This window comes from Leguminivora glycinivorella, chromosome 24 (assembly GCF_023078275.1).
Source record: "Leguminivora glycinivorella isolate SPB_JAAS2020 chromosome 24, LegGlyc_1.1, whole genome shotgun sequence".
Lineage (NCBI taxonomy): Eukaryota > Metazoa > Arthropoda > Insecta > Lepidoptera > Tortricidae > Leguminivora > Leguminivora glycinivorella.
This window is the reverse complement of record NC_062994.1, coordinates 10,236,773-10,257,706: the sequence shown is the minus strand read 5'-3', so window position 1 is coordinate 10,257,706 and position 20,934 is coordinate 10,236,773. Positions and strand designations below refer to the sequence as shown.

Below are 20,934 nucleotides of genomic sequence, written 5' to 3'. Positions count from 1 at the left end.
AGACCAGTATTGCATTTATATGTCATGAAAGTTAGAGAAACATATTAGCTATATAATTAAAGTACAGTGTGAACAATTATTAAACATTGATTCTGTTGCCTAAAATATTACAGTTTACAGAAGTTATTTTAAACTATGGTTATACATAATTAGATTATTATAAAATTACCTATTGAGATAAGTTTCTAGTTTCATGGAAGCTTAAACCACAACTCACCGCATTTACCAGATAGTCCCTATTGCATAGCAAGGCGAAACTAAGTCTTCATCATTCTTCATCATGGCAATCATAGGTTCCCTCAACTGTTCCTCTGTCAAAGTAAATATTGTCCACGTGCCATACACACCGGCCCACAGAAAATGCACCACGAACGACAAATGGAATATGGTCTTGAAAAGCGTGAGCAAAATTGTCTTTTCCCCGACGGCCACATTGTCACTTATTGCTTGGATGGTTTCCGTTTTTGATTTCACCATTTTATATTGTTTTGTTTCGATAATATATTTGTATTATAATGTTAGGTTCAATTATTTTTTTCGGTCAATAACGTGTACGTAAACTATCACTCACTTGCTATATCTTAGGTATATATTTTTTTTTATATTTTAGCAAATTAATATACAGGCTGGCTCAAAATTCTGTCACAAATTGGATATAAAAGTAAGAAACGTTGTCTTTGCCTCAGCCGACAATTCCAAGTGATATTTTCTTTTCTTTTTTTTTATTTATTTGAGTTGACTGAATTTTTCTGTTTAACAAAGCTTGATATTTTAGCACAATATGCCTACATTACAGTTGTTATTTTGTGCGAGAACAGAAAATATTTTAACTACATTAAGGTAGGTATAATTTTACATAGGTATAACAAACGCAAAAGATGTTTTTGAAAATAATGTTGTATGTATAATTATTTTAAACTTGTTGTCCAGCAAAAATTAAAAATATAAAAGGGGGACTTATCTAATGCAAATTGTAGTTTATTTGTTTATGCTAGATTAAATTATTTGTTATTTAAGTTTTCTTATTCTACTCTTTTAGTGAAATGAAGTAGTTTAACCCGTTAAATTTAGCAAAACGCGTATGGGAAAAAAACTAACTAGTTTTCTGTTTAGCCACTAAGAATTTAATAGTTAGGAAATCTCAATAATTATTGCTAATTATTTAAAGCTCGGAAGGTTGATAAAGAAGCCAAGCTAAGGAATAATGTGAGAAGACTGTTAACAATAATAAAACAAGAACGCACGAGATCATGTCCTCTCTGGATGACGCATTTCGAGCTGCATTTTAGGGATCTGCAGTAGTAAGAGCGAATCGACTAACCCAAGTTACTAACGTAACAGATCCTTCACTTATTTTATTTTATTTTTTATATTTTATATATATTTGGGGCATCAACAGCGATAAAACAAACAAATGCTTAACATATTAGAATACAATACAGTAAGCCAATGAAAGATGTCCACAAGAATATAGTGAATACTTAATACTAGGTGGAAGGAAAAGTAAATATAACAATATATTTAACCATAAATAGCAAGAGAAGCTAAAACCAAAAACTGACAACTAGCACGCGCAAAAAGGTGAGAGTGTGTTGAATGTGTGAGAGGTATTCTTGTGTCATGTGCAAAGGGCGGAATTGCTCATGGCAAAAATCAAACGTCAATCGAGTTGGAACGTTAAATTTTATCGACTATCGATTGAACTGAAATTATCAGTATATTGAGTTGTTTTCGTCGTAAGTAAGACGAGGATACTTCTTTATCCATTTGTTGACTGTCGTTTTAGATTACCATTTTTTTTCAAACGTTTTTGCAAGAGGACTAGTGACAAAAATGGTAATCAAATGTTATACAATTTACTTTTAATCTAGTCAAAGAGGTCAAAATCAAATGGTCGAATAGCTCATCAGAGGTCAAATAAAGGCAGAAATTTAAAAGGTGACTGTTTTTATCGATAGCTGAAAATGTCGATAAAATTTAACGTTCCAACTCTATTGACGTTTGATTTTTGCCATGAGCAATTCCGCCCTCTGGTCATGTGTGTTTATGTGTGTGTGTGAGTATTATTGCCCGCAAAACGACAAATACCTACGCTTTATTTAACTAATACTATTAGGTACTATAATAATAGTAGGTACGTGCCATACGACTATACAAACGGGCACTTTTAAATAAACTATTATTCACCTAAAATGCGTCAAAAATATTAAAGTCCAGAACAGAGAAATTCAACTTTGCTTCCTCATAGCGAGGAAGGAAAAGCCTTTTTACAAATTGGTGATGTGAAGACACTTTCCTTATCTCTAAAGTTCAAAATTTCTGTAAATAAACATCTCCTTATATCCCGCTCACGCTCGACATATATTTTTTTCAGCATTCTGAACCGGTTTCACACAAGGCTAACTTCAATGTCACAGCGTGACGTTGCATGCCAATGATTGTTGACAATTACAATAATAATCACATTGATTGAAGATACCCTTAGATGATGGATGTGTGACGACATCATGGCACCACTTTTCTAATGTCTGACTGATAGCCAGTTGCCAGTCATATATTTTCCATATTAACTAGGGAACAAATCTAATTATTTCATTAAATACATACATACAATCACGCCTGTATCCCATGAAGGGGTAGGCAGAGCACATAAAACTACTGAAGTTTCAGTGCCACTCTTGGCAAATAAGGGGTTGAAAGAAAACGAAACTGTGACATTGCAGTGACAGGTGACCAGCCTCTTGCCTACGCCACAACTTAACCCATATCCCACAGTCGCTTTCTACGACACCTACGACATTTCATTAAATATTTTGTGATTTCTTATTTCTGTAATAGATACCAAAGAAAAAGCGACCGAAGTCCACGAGCCGGGAATCGAACCCGGGTCTTCAGCTTATACGCAGCTAACGTGCTCATTTCTATACCACCCCGGCCCCCGGCCGAGGTCGCGATAGTCTCTCTTATAGGTACTATGTAATCCCTGAAGTCTAGACGCCGGACCAGCTGTAAGGATGAACGATGTGTGCTTGCACGCCCTATACGATTTTTCCGACGACCGGTCTGGCTCAGTCGGTAGTGACCCTGCCTGCTGAGCCGCACGGTACTGATTGAAGCTCTCTCTTTTAGTATAATATACGCTAAAAGTTTAGAATAATTCACGGTTATATTCAATATACTTATATTGACCGGGCCGGCATATAGACCGTGATTACCTTTTTGATTTTTGTCGAGCTCTCGATATTTCGACGCAGTTACATCCCTTCTTCAGTTTTCCGTGATCATGATGCATGCAACTGCGTCGAAATATCGGGAGCTCGACAAACATCAAAAAAGGTAATCACGGTCTATATCCCGGTCAATATAAGTTTATTAATACAACGCTATACTTAATTATATCAAGATCGATTTAATACGGGACTGACAAAGCCCATACAAAAAAGCGTACCCCTAAAATGTATGGGCCTTTTAAGCTTAAAACTAGATGGCGCTGTATGCAGCCTGAAAGTGGCCAAAATCATATTTTTCCCAAATATTTTTGCGTGTTTTGATTTTTTATAAGAACAAACGACGTAAGTATTTCTTTATTTTAAAATCATGATATCACGTCAATACACATTTTGGAAAAAAATAATTTTTAGGCATCATCAGTGTAGTTATGATAGTATTTAATAGGTGGCGCTAAAAAATCGAGGTACGATTCTTAGTATGAAGTATGTAAATCCTATATAAATAATCATTGACTATATGTGTGTGTTTAATAAAACGCCCCACTTTGTCGGTTACAAAGCGAGATTTGCTTGTATCTTTATATGAATAAACTGACAAAGCGGCTTTGTAGCAATCGACAGAGTGGGACGTTTTCCCGTGCACACTCACATATTATGATATGCTTCACAACAGTACATAATGACTGTTCAAAATTCTACCTATAATTCTACCTACCTAACCATATATATTTAAAAGATATGTTTCTCCCCCCTCGCGCCTCGCCCCGCCCGCGCGGCCCTCTAACTAGTTGTTGACGCCTGACAGACTGTTATAAGACATGTGCAAAAACGATTGTGCTTCCGTGATGAAGTGTGGACCCCAGCCAATCCTGCCTGCAGTTCCTGACTCCCGGAGAGAAGGTTAGTGCATGTCTTGGACCACCTTGACAGATTTTTTTCTATTTTGCCCCCTCTTCTCCGTTCATAAACATTTTGGTAGCAGAGCGTGGTTGGATCCCCTCTTTATATTGATTTCAATGACATAAGGTTACCTAGCTAGATCCTGTAAAAACCTTCCATTCCATCTATAATTTTTATGTCCACGTCGCCAATTACCACATTAATCACAAACATTAGTGAATGACGGTTATGTAATCGCATCTTAGATTATAGTACCGGTAGAGGAGTAAACCAAGTGTTTTGAATGATTCACGGGGTTGTCTATTGTTTGCCCGACAGTCATTTAACATAATATTCATTTGCCCGAATCTAACTTGCCTGAATTTCATTTGCCCGAATGATTTGTTTACCATAAAAATCATATGACATACTCGTTGTTTATCCGAATATTACCTTCCATAATCATACAATGCCATACTATTTGTTAGCCATATTATTAAGTGCAATAATATGGTTTCATAGAATATTCAAACGCCATAAGCAATTATTGCCATATTAATTGTTGCCCATATTATTACCTAACCTAACCTACTTTCTGATAGCAGTTTCATTTTCCAGGGGTCACAGTTCTAACCTAACCTAACCTACTTTTCCAGCAGTTTCATTCTCCAGGGGGTCACAGTTCTAACCTAACCTAACCTACTTTCTGATAGCAGTTTCATTTTCCAGGGGGTTGCAGTTCTAACCTAACCTAACCTACTATCTGATAGTATTTTCATTTTCCGGGGGGTCACAGTTCTAACCTAACCTAACCTACTTTTCAAGCAGTTTCCTTTTCCAGAGGTTCACAGTTCTAACCTAACCTAACCTACTTTCTGATAGCAGTTTTATTTTCCAGGGGGTCACAGTTCTAACCTAACCTAACCTACTTTCTGATAACAGTTTCATTCTCTAGTCCTTCTAGTACCTACTATAGTAGTTTTCGATTCTGCCAAAGCACATTATGGAAATTGACTTTTCTGGACGCTAATTTGTATGACAAATGATGGTATGGAATATGGTAATTACGGATTTCGATGATTCTGACAAATGACATTATGGAAACTGACTTTATGGGAAACGAAGTTTCTGGCACTAGATTAATATAGTAAACAATGATTATGGCATAAGATGTTATGAGAAACAATATTATGATTGTTGAATAGGATGGCAAATAAAATTATGGCAAATGAAATTCTGGCAAATGGGGGTATCCCGATTCACGGTTATTTTCATTAGACTTATCGGGAGCTCGACAAAAATCAAAAAGGTAATCACGGTCTATATCCCGGTCAGTATAAGCACAGAATATATAATAGTACAAGTACAGAAGGCTCACTCCTTTGATGTTCACAAAACGCCGCCATTCTAAATTCTTACCTACATTAACAAACGGACCGCACGCGTGCAGACGACATTGAATTCTATTGCGCCGCGCGAAGGTCGTCGCCACTAAATGGGCCGCGAACTCGCGGCCGCCGGCATGTACTTGTAGCGCGGCGAAAGGATCGCGGAGTGAGCCGCCCCTGGTATAAGTCTAATGAAACCAAGTGTTAGCATATCATATGCTTGCAATTTTTAACCGACTTCAAAAAAAGGAGGAGGTTCTCAATTCGACTGTTTTTTAGGGTTCCGTAGTCAACTAGGAACCCTTATAGTTTCGCCATGTCTGTCTGTCCGTCCGTCCGTCCGCGGATAATCTCAGTAACCGTAAGCACTAGAAAGCTGAAATTTGGTACCAATATGTATATCAATCACGCGAACAAAGTGCAAAAATAAAAAATGAAAAAAAATGTTTTATTAGGGTACCCCCCCCTACATGTAAAGAGGGGCTGATAATTTTTTTTCATTTCAACCCCAACGTGTGATATATTGTTAGATAGGTATTTAAAAATGAATAAGGGTTTACTAAGATTGTTTTTTGATAATATTAATATTTTCGGAAATAATTGCTCCAAAAGGAAAAAAAAGTGCGTCCCCCCCCCTCTAACTTTGAACCATATGTTTAAAAAATATGAAAAAAATCACAAAAGTAGAACTTTATAAAGACTTTCTAGGAAAATTGTTTTGAACTTGATAGGTTCAGTAGTTTTAGAGAAAAACTACGGAACCCTACACTGAGCGTGGCCCGACACGCTCTTGGCCGGTTTTTTTTTTTCACTTATCAACGTGGATAAGACTAAGACATCTGTCTCTCTTGCCACTGTGCCACAACATGAAGGATGCTTTATCCAGGTAGATAAGTGATAAAATTGGATGCATAAGGCACTGGTTCCACCTAAAGCGAGTAAGTTCTCGGCTATAAGAACGAACTAGTCACTACTGCTTAACCCTTAAATGCATGGTGATGTATACAAGGTGCTCGCGAGGAACCCATATAACTTTAACGGCATATTCTTGGTCACATTTTAAGACTAAAATGTCATATAAACTTTTCTAGATTTCGTCTAGTTTCAGAGTTATTGCCAATTTAAAAAAAACATTTCGGTATTAGCCCGCCTGTTGTCACCTTAGTTTGTTAATTTCATTGGATCTTGCTGTATCTTTTGTTTTGTAGTGTGCAATAAAGTATTTTATTATTATTATTATTGTTACTCAGTAGAAAAGGTCTTCTTAACGGCGCTGATGCGCAATTGTGGAGCATAGTCTCACAGTAGTCATTGATAGATGTCAAAATGTGACAAGAAAAACTTCCAAAAAATTTGGTTTTTAGAAAAAAGTATTAAGGAACTCATTTGAATTGCCAACTTTATGCATAAAAATTGCTTTTTATGTGAAAATACGTCCAAAAATGTTGAAAAAAAAAAACAAAAAAAAATTTTTTTTTGCGAAAAATTTTAAAATTCATATAACATTTTTTCTTTCTTTTGGCCTCAGAAACGCATGGTTCAAGTTATGCGGGTTCCTCGCGAGCACCTTGTATAATGTATATGCATCATATATTTGATGGTCCGTGGCTCGATATGTAGCTATCCAAAATCACATTTATTGCTTAATTATTATTTATTGTATATTATTATTTAATATACAATTAAATAAATTAAATAATATAATGATTTACTATTTATTATTTAAGGATTAAGATAAAATGGCGGAAAAGTGTGAAAAAACAGGACGATGGCGATTTTTAGTATGTGATTTAGGCTGATTTTTTCGGAGTTAGTCAGAGTTAGTAATTAGTTTATGTTTAAAAATTTTATCATAAAGGTTTCACAAGTAGTGTACCTTTTAATAGTAGTATTTTTTTTTTATAAAACTTACCAATTACGATATATTTATATAAATAAGATTTGGCCTATTTAACTTCTAACACTGGTTTAGTATAAAAATCGATCTTGAATATTTTTTATACCTATAAAATTTGTTGTCATCCTGTACCATACGTATTCTGGCAAATAAAGAAATTCTATTCTATTCTATTAGTTTTCCCAGAGTCAGAACACCATTGTCTATCACATATATTAATATCTCGTTAAAAGAAAGATTCATGCATTTAAGGGTTAACTACACCGGTCGTCAAACATAGATTAGTATAACAATTTAACGTATTTTCATAACGTACCGTATTCCAAATAGTCAGATACGCGTAAGGATAAGTCGTCGCCATCAATATCAAAGGCTCCTCCAGCAATTCTTCGGCAATATTCAAAAATAAATAAACACCATAAATATTTATCATCCAATAGTACACAGAAATCACTAAATGAAACAACGTCCTAAAAATTTTAAACACTATCTTATCGCTTTTTTCTACATTTTCTATGTATTTCGCCATATTGTTAACCGACTTCAAAAAAATAGAGGAGGTTCTCAATTCCTCGGAATCTTTTTTTTTTAGTTTGTTCAGAATCTTTTTTTTAGGTAATCTAATTTAAGCCGGATGGTCGTATAGAGTACAAACACAAACTAATAATGCTTTAAATGGACCGGTAGCGTTTACTATAATATTATTAGGGTTCAGTAGGCAGATAAAAAAATATCTGTTTTTTGGCAAACTTGTCTGACCGCTCGTACTAATATTGATACCCGAGCAAGCAAAAGATTCTAAAATTTGAGCATTTTTATGATTTAACAGTGGAATCCTGAGCGTTGCGAGGGTTTTAAGGTAAAAAGGGTTAATTAAGTTAAACACATTTGCCCTCAAGTGAAACACAGTGTGTTTCACCATACAATGAAAATACTAAGTAAGTAATACAAAGCGAAATCAAAGCATATCTAATAGTTTTTCATCACACTCGCCCACTAAATGTGCTATTGCACGCAAGCGGAGCGGGAGTTATAGAAAAATCGTTCTCTTTAGGAAGTTTTGAAATTTCTAGTACCGTATTTTTTTACATATGTATTTTTATGTTGTAAGTGTGATAAAAAAACATTGTGTGTAACTCGGGGCGTGAGAATATTGCAAACTCGAGTCTTTAAATCACCCCAGCAACTTACTCTCGTTAGCAATATTCAGCTTCCGCCCTGCGTTGCACAATGTACTATTTTTGCTTGAGATTCAGTTTTTAACCTCCGACGGAAAAACGACGGGGTGTTATAAGTAGGGATGTTACGAATATTTGCATTCGCATTCGCATATGCGAATGATTCGCATTCTTTTAACATTTGCATTGACATTCGCATTCGCTTCAAACGATGCGAATGTTTTGCGAATGCGAATGTGTGCAAGTCGCAGCTTGTTCCTCGCCCGCGCCGGCCGCTCCAATTGCTACTTGTCGACTGTCGACTCGCGCATGCGCAGATAGGTCAAATTCGTACGGCGTGAAGTTCGTACTCGGCATTTTGACCAATAGTAAGCATTCTAATTTTTTTACCTAACGGGTTGTTGGTGATTGCTTGGTTTTTATTTTGGTTTTTTATGAAATTCAGCGATATTCGCATTCGCATTCGCACATTCGCATTCTGAATATTCGCATTCGCATTCGCATTCGCGAATGTGACACATGCGACATTCGTGACATCCCTAGTTATAAGTTTGACGTGTCCGTCCGTCCGTCCGTCCGTCTGTCTGTCTGTGTGTATGTCTGTCTGTGGCATCGTAGCTCCCTAACGGATGAACCGATTTAATTTTTTTTGTTTGAAAGCTGAATTAGTCGGGAGTGTTCTTAGGCATGTTTGATAAAAATCGGTCTACTATGTCGCGGTCGGGGGTATTTTCAAAATTTTACTTTTGTGGTTAGGTTGTAACAAATTTTAATGTCATTATGTCAATCAAACTTACTAAGCAATAATTAAAACATTTAACGTAAAGTTATTAAAGTTATCTAGTGTTTTCAAATATAAAACCCAACTCCAGCTTGTCATTTGCACTGCCATAACAGGTTGTTAATAACTTGATTTTAAAAGGTCATAAGTGTCAACAAGTTTGTACTGCCTGCTGACATTTTGTGTAAGCAAGTTGGGGCTAAAATTCAAGGCTGTAAAGCACTGATGACGTTGATAGCTACCTTGAATGTTAATATATAGTTATTTTAATACCCTTGTTTATGAGATTAGAGATAAAATAGGTATGTTTTGTCTATAACCTATTAAAATAAAAATAAAATGCAATAAATATTAGGCACATAATTAACCGGGCAGTTAAAATATTAAACGGGAAGTTAAGTCGGGCATACAATAATATAATTTGGCTGTGTTTTAATATTGTGGCGACAAAAAAAATATATGAGCCTCAAATATTAAGCATCATTATTATTGAAAAAACGGCAGCAAATTTTAAGCGACAAAAATATTGCCGAGGAACATTAAACAATACTTTGGCGACTAAAAAGGACTTCCTAATCTTCTTACACAGATTAGATAGATAGATAGATAAGAACTTTTCACTACACCAACTGGTAAAGGCTTTCTTTGCTATTCGAAACAGATAGCAAAATTGCATTTTATCCACAAGGGGGCAAAGTAATTTCATACAAATTTTAACTCGATGTCTTAATCTGGCTGCTAGATTTTACCTATAAATGATGATTTTGAATCATAAATATTGAATAAATTGATGGATTTGATTTATTTTGATGTTTTATAGTCAGTATTTTGTTCGTGTTGGTGTGGTGAAAAATTTTGTGTTTCACTCGGTGGCAAAGTTTGTTTAACCTTCATGCCTTGATACCCTCGCAACGCTCAAGATTCCACTTTATGAACCACTCGCTACGCTCGCGGTTCAATATTGGAATCTTTCGCTTGCTCATGTATCAATATTGGCACGTGCGGTTAAACAACTACTTTGCCCCCTTGTAAAACAAATAACTATTATTCATTCCCACAACATACATGGTAGATAGAACAAAAGATAAAGGGCATGCATCTTAAAATAGAAACTTAAAAGCTAATTACTTAGTTACATTTTTTAAAAGAAGGTAATACAAATTTTCAAAACCATGTGTCGTGGCAGAGAACAGGCGCTGGCTCAGCATTATGATGCGGCAAGCCACATCGCTGATATTCTGCCAGGACCTTACAAAGAAAAGAAGAAGACAACGCTTAAGCCTTAAGAGGATACGGTAGCGAAAATGCTAAAATGGAAAGGGACAACTTGGGAATTTTAGTTAAATATACAAGTCTTATTAACTAGATTTATCGAAAAAAAATTGTCCATTAAGAACAACTCAGTCAAAAGATATTTCAAAAAAATCTATAAAATCGAGGTTCCGCTCTCGACTCTTTCCTCCTTTAAAACTTAATCAATCGGAAAGAAATTTGAGAATCTGAATAACAATGAAATAATCTATGTCGGACCGTTTAGCTTTTTTGGTTAATTGTTACCAATCTTGAGTATCACACCTTTTTTTGCGCCACAAAACGGTCCGACACAGATAAAAATAATAACAATCTGTGTTGAAAAAATCATTGCTCTATCTTCAAAAACCAGGGAGGAAATAGTCGAGAGCGTTTGTATGGAGAATTGACCCCTACCGTATCTTCTTAATTCCTGAACTTCAATATGCTCACAATGTGTAAATGTGTGTTTGTATGTGAAGTTATGTGCCGAGATGTAGCAATATTCTGTTCTGTAGCATCTGTGTATATTTTGATACACATTCTTAATACAAATTTAGAGTAATATGTTCAAATTCAAATGTTCGGATGTTTAAATACTTTAAATTAGGAGGGAGATTCAGCCTTGAAGTTTTTGAAGGGTTAAGAGGTATATTCGATATTTCGTTTTAAAATTAGATTTATTTTTAGTTGACGGATTGGTGGAGGAATGTTGTTCCAGCATTTGTATGGAGATTGACCGAGTAGTTGAAGGCATGGAGACTAAGGCTACTTTTTGTCTTTTCTACCCCCCCCCCCCCCCACTTCCCTAACAAGGGGGGTGGAAGTTTGTATGGAGCATTCCGCAATTTTGGAATTTAACGTGAGCGAAGCCACGTGTAAAATCTAGTATAATATAAATAGAAAACATCCATGACTCAGGAACAAGGAAGGGGGAAGGAAGAGTGCTCATCGCACAAATAAATGCCCTTACCGGGAATACCGGGATACGAACCCAGGATCGCGCCTTAGCAGGTATTAGAACTAATAGTTTTCTAATTAACATTTGTATAACACTTGGCTAATGCAGGACTCATTTAAGGTCATTAGGCGAATCATAAATGACTAAACAGGTTATATTATTATGTTTGACATTGCAATGTTGCTGGCCAGTACAATAATTATGGATTCAAAAACTAACGGCTTTGTGACAAAACTCTTTGGGATGTATTTTTATTAATGAATGATAGGATACATTATGTGTCTCTTCTCTTTAAAAGTAGGTAAATCCATTCTGTTATAAGGTTGCTTATATAAAAAAATATAATATGATCTGAAAGATAATCAACCTTATAGCAGAATGGATTTACCCACTTTTGAAGTTAAGCAACACTTAAGGTATAATAGTAACAGTGGGCGATAAAGGGCTGACATGATGTTGATGATGATGATGATGATGATGATGATACTAGGAAGTAGTAAAGGTCAGTCGTTTTTAGGGTTCCGTAGTCAACTAGGAACCCTTATAGTTTCGCCATGTCTGTCTGTCCGTCCGTCCGTCCGTCCGTCCGTCCGTCCGTCCGTCCGTCCGTCCGTCCGTCCGTCCGCGGATAATCTCAGTAACCGTTAGCACTAGAAAGCTGAAATTTGGTACCAATATGTATATCTATCACGCCAACAAAGTGCAAAAATAAAAAATGGAAAAAAATGTTTTATTAGGGTACCCCCCCTACATGTAAAGTGGAGGCTGATATTTTTTTTCATTCCAACCCCAACGTGTGATATATTATTGGATAGGTATTTAAAAATAAATAAGGGTTTACTAAGATCGTTTTTTGATAATATTAATATTTTCGGAAATAATCGCTCCTAAAGAAAAAAAAAGTGCATCCCCCCCTCTAACTTTTGAACCATATGTTTAAATAAAAAATATCACAAAAGCAGAACATTATAAAGACTTTCTAGGAAAATTGTTTTGAACTTGATAGGTTTAGTAGTTTTTGAGAAAAATACGGAAAACTACGGAACCCTACACTGAGCGTGGCCCGACACGCTCTTGGCCGGTTTTTTTTTTCATTAACTTAGTACCTTAAAAGTAAAGTGCCTACGCCAAATTTTGGGATTAGTTGTCAAAGTCAACCCCAGGCTCAAATGCCGGGATAACGCAAGGAATATAGTTATATAAGTATCTAACAGTAAGAGTTAAGACACTAGTTTCTTAGAGAAATTAATTCTATTTGACCTAAAGAATCTTCCCTTAGCGGATATCAATAAAAACATATATGTAAATTATTACATAAATTATTAACCATGATACATGATACAATCCGGTGCAAAAAAAAAACAGAAAACATCCACAACAACATTGAGTCAAACAACCCCCCACGAGTCATTCCAGGTGCAAAGGTTCCCAAGACGCTAGCTGCATTTCCGCGCTGGACCGCGATCGATAACCTTTGCACCTGCAATGACCCGGAGCGGGGATCGAGCCCCCTCTCCCTCAGCCGACTCCCAAGCTCCAAAAAAAAGGCCCGAGCCTCCGAGCACCAACACCCAGTGGTCTCCACCGCGAGCGGAACAAACAAGTAACCCCCCAAGCACGAATACTTTTGCGTTTTTAGGGTTCCGTAGTCAACTAGGAACCCTTATAGTTTCGCCATGTCTATCTGTCCGTCCGTCCGTCCGTCCGCGGATAATCTCAGTAACCGTTAGCACTAGAAAGCTGAAATTTGGTACCAATATGTATATCAATCACGCCAACAAAGTACAAAAATAAAAAAACTGAAAAAAATGTTTTATTAGGGTACCCCCCCCTATATGTAAAGTGGAGGCTGATATTTTTTTTCATTTCAACCCCAACGTGTGATATATTGTTGGATAGGTATTTAAAAATGAATAAGGGTTTGCTAAGATCGTTTTTTGAAATTATTAATATTTTCGGAAATAATCGCTCGTAAAGAAAAAAAAAGTGCGTCCCCCCCCTCTAACTTTTGAACCATAAGTTTAAAAAGTATGAAAAAAATCACAAAAGTAGAACATTATAAAGACTTTCTAGGAAAATTGTTTTGAACTTGATAGGTTTAGTAGTTTTTGAGAAAAATACGGAAAACTACGGAACCCTACACTGAGCGTGGCCCGACACGCTCTTGGCCGGTTTTTTAATAGCAGCCGTCTCAGCAGCTGCCCCCGCTAAATATAAATTGCTTCAACTTACCGCGTTCCATAGAGTCCCATACGCAAGCGCATAGTTCTTAGCCATCATAATCAACGGTTCTTTCAACTGTTCTTCCGTAACACTACAGTACATGTACACACCATAAGCACTAACCAGCCAAAAGTGCACAGAAAACACTAAATGGAACACAGTTTGAATTAGGCGCACTATTTTCCTATCTTCACTTATTTCTACGTATTTTGCCATTTTGTATTTAACCGACTTCAAAATTAATAAATAAAAAATAAATAAATAAATAAAAAATAAAATTAAAAATAAATAAATTAAAAATTAAATTATGGAAGTTCTGAATTTGTGTGGGATCTTTTTTTTACTATAAATAATTACTAAGAATTTTGGACCCCAGGCTCCCTTGAGCCGCGGCAAATGCCGGGATAACGCAAGGAGGATTTTAAGTGGATTGAAGAATTACTAAGAAGTTACTAAGTAAATCTAATTATATTAGTTTATAGCAAGATGGTCGGTCGACTAGTAATGACAAAAGTGGAATGCGTAAGACGGACCGGTAAGGTTTGATTCATTATACTTAATTATTAGGGATCGGTAGACTTGGTTCATTTTCGCATAGGTTTGTATAAGGTTTGTACAAGTTTCTAATGGGGTGGCAACGCGCATGTGACACTGTTTGAGTTGCAGGCGTCCATAGGTTACGGTGACCGCTTTACATCAGGCGGGCCGTATGCTTGTTTGCCACCGACGTAGTATTAAAAAAAAAAAAAGGTTTTGAAGACGGACATTAATTATAGGTGGCAAATTTTTTTCAAAGTTTTTTTTTGGATTGGAAATTTTTATGTGGTTTCCACTCAGAATCGCGAACTCTTTCAATGCTAATAGGAGAAAAAAAGTGTCCCAAGGTTTTTTTCACATTTTGTTACCATTTTTTCATACATTTTGTATGGCGGTAACGGAATGGAAGGTTTGGAAAATGTACGGAAATCTTGGGACATTTTTTTGTCCTATCAGGATCGAAAGACCTCCCGATTCTGAGTATGAATCGCTTAAAAAGTACACATGTTACAAAAAAACTTTGAAAAAAAAATGTTGGGGTTCTGTAGGCTTGGTCCATTTTAGCATAACTTTTAACTCGCGAACCCGAGGCAAAAACAATGGGGTGTTATAAGTTTGACGTGTCTTTCTGTCTATCTGTGTAGGGTGTGTCTATCTGTGACTGACATTTGCAGTTCGCATGGATAATTTGTGAAACTGCTCTGACGTCGACCATTTCACAATAGTGACAATTTTTGCCCGACAGTGATTTTTCATGACGTTCATTGCCTGTAGGCCTAGCACATGATTGCCGCGAGATAGATGACACGCCTTCTAACTGTATTAATGACATAAGGACGGAGTCTATCTCGCGGCGACATACTTTCGCGGCAATCATGTGCTTATGCATATGCGTTATGCGTATGCGTATGCGTAAACGCATTCCTCATTTAAAAAAAGTACCCTGGCGACAGTGACAGTTGCTTTTCATTTGCTACAGATCGTAAGCGGTTGGCATGTCGGCTACGCCACCAACTATCAATAAGTGGAATTAAGTGGAAGGTCATAACTACTATCAATTATGTATTGACCGTTGACATTCTGTATTAGCATATTAGAACTAACCAGTGTAACTACAAGGCTACTTTGACTGTACCACACCTCGGACACTGGCGATCAAATATATGAAAGAGGCGCGTTCCTAACACACAGTCTAACCTTGTGTAGGTGAACGCGTACTATGCTTGTATGAATGAGATATGATAGGCCGACTGTTCGCGTTTTTGACAGGCGGTAACTGTGAAGTAACCGAGAGGGGGTGGGCGGCTCTTTCAGCGGGGAGCGGGAGTGGCCATACTGTACGACTGTACTATACATATATATACTTTATTGCTTATAATACGTAATAGGAGGATTGAGGATACATATTTTTGACACTTTGTTCGCATCTATATTTAAGACTGTACCTGTACATAGTTATTGTTGACGATGATGGTTGCCTTGACTGTTGACAAGTTATTATATTATTTGTTTAGTTACTCAAGGTTCTTCAAACTTAAATATAAAATAATTTTAAGCTGCGCTTCAAAATAAGTAAATTAAAAATAACATAGACTGGGCACTATGCCTCAGGGCCCTCTTTAGACTTAGATTCTTAGTTTTCTATTTTTTTTAAATGCCTAGTTTATGATATTTATTGTATGGACTTTGTATTTAAGTGTTACATAGACCTAGTTGGTAACAATGCCTTTTTAACAGATTAAAATATAAAATTCATTTCATAGCTATAAAAAAAAATCTTTTAATCCAGTAGGTAGGTATAAAGTGGTATAAATAATAACTATAATCCTTCTCATTTACACTTACATGTTTTGTGCGATTGATGTTATGAAAAATATTTTAATTTTATAAAATAATTTAAAATCAACCTGTATACGGAGATACGTGCTCAACGTGATATAATAAATACTTTCATTCTATATTTGCAGATAATCTGATTAGTATGTGACAAACATAGGTAGATATCACATCTCGGACACTGGCGATCAAATATATGAAAGAAGCCCGTTCCTAGCACACATTCTAAGCTCGTGTAGGTAAACGCGTACCATCTTGTTATGAGTGAGATATGACAGGTGAACTGGTCGCGCTTTTGACAGGAGGTAACTGTGAGGTAACCGAGAGGGGGTGGGCGGCACTTTCAGCGGGGAGCGGGAGTGGCAATACAAGTGGCGCTAGTTGACGCATGATTGTCGCTAGATGTCACTTAACTATGCCTATACAAATAACCCGCATTTACTGATGTATGGAGTTACAACTCTTCCCTTCCCTTACTTAATCCTCTATGATAATAGTACATTACGCTACATGTGCGGAAAAGAGAATTCAAAACGAGTGTAGATAAATTGAAACATGACCGAGAGGACTCTTTTAAATCAATACATTCAATACAGAAAGTATAAATATATGGCCATTTCAGTTTTTGACATAATGGCATAATGAGCGCATTAGGTACTTAACTAGTGCGACGTATGTGTACTGTAATAGTACATTACGATACAAGTGCGTAAAAAAGGAAGTTTTTTCGAATTTCCTTTTCGCACGTGTATCGTACGGCGTTTTTCAGTACAGATGAGCCTCCAAAGTTTCGACCTAGCATATAATGAACCACTTCTCGCACTAGTGCGTAAAAAAAACACCATCTGTACTGAAAAAGATTTAATTAAGAGGATACGGTAGCGAAAATGCTAAAATAGAAAGGAACCCCCCTTTCAACTTGTGAATTTTAGTTAAATATACAAGTGTTATTAAGAAAAATTGTCCATTAAGAACAACTCAGTCAAAAAATATTTCAAAAAAATATTTTTATAATTTAAATTTTTTTAATAACTCGATAACCGTACGAGTTAAGACGCTAGTTTCTTAGAGAAATTAATTGTATTTGATCTAAAGAACCTTCCCTAAAAGTTAACGGAATTCAATAAAAACAGGTTGTATATGTCTTTGGTATAACCTACGCCTACGTCCATATCTGATTGCGAAAATGGTAGTACAAAAAAAAAATTCAGACAAATTGAGAACCTCCTTTTTTTGAAGTCGGTTAAAAAGCAAATAGAGAGTGGAATAGTGAAATTGAATCGTGAGTGCTGATCGTGATGACAGATGACTAATTAAACATTTCTTAATCTTATTTTAATGAGTAGGTACTGAACAAATAATAGTAATATCGTACAGAAAATTCACCTACAGAATTGAAGTTTCTCAGCGAATCATGTGAATCGTGTTTTCCTTTTCTGGCCAGTTAGTGCATTTTATATTAATAGTATATTACATCAGAGGCCGGGAAAATGAGGATTTCCGGCCAAGTGGGTATAAGCGGCCAAGGGCCGGATAGGGATACGAGGCCGGGAATCCGTTTTCACGCCGAGGCATGTAGGTATAGTGCTTTTCTCAAACATACAATGAAATAAAAAATGTTGTCGAAATTAAAAAAAAAAAGTTACTTTGCAGGCCTAGGCCTAAAAAATAATATGAAATCCCTTTACAGTCCTCTCGAGTTGTTGCGCCCAAAAAGCGATACTTCCTAGCCCATTTTAAGGAACGTAAAGACAATATTTCATTGCATGTTTGAGAAAAGTACTATATGTGCATTAAAGGCGCCATATTTTACATTTGGTTCCCCTTGTTATGGCACAATTTTACAAGAATTATTTTTGGCATAATCTATATTGGCATAATTCACCTTTCGCATAATCTGTATTGACATAGTATAGTTACGCATAATTTGAGTAGGCATATTTTTGTTTGTCCGAATATATTTCATGCATAAAGGTTATTCGACGTCTTTATGCATAAATTATTTCTGCATAATATGATTTAGTCGAAATTTACCACACACAATTTTTATCATAGGTAATACTACTATATTAATGTTGCAGTTCTAACCTAATTTAACCGAAATTCTTGACAAAATGTTGTATTTGTTGAGGTCGCAGTCCTAACCTAACCAAACCGACTCTCTTGACAGCATTTAGTATGGGTAGATATTCTGATTGTAAGAAATATGCTAAATACAATGATGCGAATTAATTTTATTCATAAAAACAATCGGCGTAAACAGAATTATGCGAACTTATTTTCGGACAAAGTATTATTCATATTATTTTAGATTATGACAAATAAGTTTTCTGCCAAATTAACATTCTGCGAAAATCGATTATGCGAAGTCTGTTATGCGAAAATCGTTTCGGACAATTAAAGTTATGCCAAATAGAGGGAACCCTTTACATTTGCTTATGACATCCTTCCTACCGATATAATGTCTAAACGTTCTTATGGTTGTCAATAATATTTAAGTAAATAAATTAATACTAATAATAGCTAGTAATAATTGCTCCGAGTAGTGATGGTCCCCGGGAAATTTCTCTATAAAAGGAATATTCCCTTCACAGGGAATTATCCCTTTTTCCAAATCTCAAGAACAGTATCCCTATTTTGGCGCAATATTGAGCCGTAAGGAGCCGAGCCGAGATCACCCGAGGCGAATAGAGTAAGTGCGTTTTCACATTATCCGATTCGATATCGGATGTCGGAGGGATTTCAAAGGCAAAAATGAAAGATGGCGGCTTAAATGTATGGGATATCGGTTCGACATCCGATACCGGATCGGATAATGTGAAAACGCACTAATGGTGCTCCAACACTGGCTGTTATAAAAGTTATAAAACACTGTGTGACAGGGACAGCGTAATATAGTGTTATATTACATTTTCCCCTCACTAGCTCGGAAACACGTGTTTTGTCCTTTAATACCAGCGGGTAAAAACGCATTTTATCCACTAGTGGGTAAAGTAATTTGACCTTGAATAAAGTCAAATTAACTGCTTTAAAATTGATAAAAGTAGGTGAATCTAGTAATAAAGATGATTTACCACCTATGGAACTACTGGAAGCAGTGATAAACGCATTTTTTGCGTTTCCTCGCTATAGTGAGGGGAAAAGTTTTGTGTTACACTCGGGTGCAAATGTATTTTACTTCTTGTGTGTTAAAAAACTCGCAAGTTCAGGATTCTATTCTCGAACCACTCGCTTCGCTCGTGGTTCAACTATAGAATCCTTTCACTTGCTCGTTTTTCAATTCCACACTCGGCTTTAAAATACAACTTTGCCCCCTCGTATAACAAATAACTATTTCAGCGGCCAGTGTTAGAGCGCCAGAAACACTGCTTTCGGGAAAAAATAAACGCCTATTATTTTATATGAGCAATTTGATCGCCAGGCGCTAATGAAACTCACGGTTGTCTATTGTTTGCCCGACAGTCATTTAACATAATATTCATTTGCCCGAATCTAACTTGCCTGAATTTCATTTGCCCGAATGATTTGTTTACCATAAAAATCATTAGACATACTCGTTGTTTATCCGAATATTACCTTCCATAATCATACAATGCCATACTATTTGTTAGCCATATTATTAAGTGCAATAATATGGTTTCATAGAATATTCAAACGCCATAAGCAATTATTGCCATATTAATTGTTGCCCATATTATTACCTAACCTAACCTACTTTCTGATAGCAGTTTCATTTTCCAGGGGTCACAGTTCTAACCTAACCTAACCTACTTTTCCAGCAGTTTCATTCTCCAGGGGGTCACAGTTCTAACCTAACCTAACCTACTTTCTGATAGCAGTTTCATTTTCCAGGGGTCGCAGTTCTAACCTAACCTAACCTACTGTCTGAAAGTATTTTTATTTTCCGGGGGGTCACAGTTCTAACCTAACCTAACCTACTTTTCAAGCAGTTTCCTTTTCCAGAGGTTCACAGTTCTAACCTAACCTAACCTACTTTCTGATAGCAGTTTCATTTTCCAGGGGGTCACAGTTCTAACCTAACCTAACCTACTTTCTGATAGCATGTTTCATTCTCTAGTCCTTCTAGTACCTATTATAGTAGTTTTCGATTCTGCCAAAGCACATTATGGAAATTGACTTTCTGGACGCTAATTTGTATGACAAATGATGGTATGGAATGTGGTAATTACGGATTTCGATGATTCTGACAAATGACATTATGGAAACTGACTTTATGGGAAACAAAGTTTCTGGCACTAGATTAATATAGTAAACAATGATTATGGCATAAGATGTTATGAAAAACAATATTATGATTGTTGAATAGGATGGCAAATAAAATTATGGCAAATGAAATTCTGGCAAATGGGGGTATCCCGAAACTCACAATGTCTTATTTAATCAGTCGTGTCAAACTAAATTGGCAGTGTTTTTGACAGTCCTGCCAGTGCAATGGTTATTTGTTTTACAAGGGGGCAGAGTTGTTGTTTACCCTCACTATACATATAAAACCTGATCAGAAATAAACGACTATTGTCAAGGGGGCGCTGTTATTCGATGTATGAGGTTGAGGTGACTGTTGAAGTAAGGTACAGCGATTCAAATCTCGACTGGGGACAAATGTAACTGGTCCATTTTTTTCATGTTTTACAATGTTTGCATTGTTAAATAGAGTGTCCACCGGTTATATATGGTAGGCGTCTTCAGTGGATACATGTAGAACTCAACATCATA

General features: G+C 36.1%; 1 protein-coding gene across 3 annotated transcripts in view; it reads right to left on the bottom strand.

Moving 5' to 3' along the window:
* The window catches only part of LOC125238723 (androgen-dependent TFPI-regulating protein-like), a 52,172-nt gene extending 38,114 nt beyond the window's left edge, over window positions 1-14,058 (bottom strand). Inside the window, exon 1 of one of the 3 annotated variants that reach the window (XM_048146143.1) lies at window positions 13,837-14,058. In XM_048146143.1, coding sequence (XP_048002100.1) covers window positions 13,837-14,043 — 207 coding nt within the window. In that variant the 5' untranslated portion in view covers window positions 14,044-14,058. Of the gene's footprint in view, window positions 1-549; window positions 1,066-7,710; window positions 7,997-13,836 lie in introns of those variants that run through there. The other 2 variants (XM_048146141.1, XM_048146139.1) reach the window with 2 other exon arrangements.
* Window positions 14,059-20,934: the final 6,876 nt, after the last annotated feature.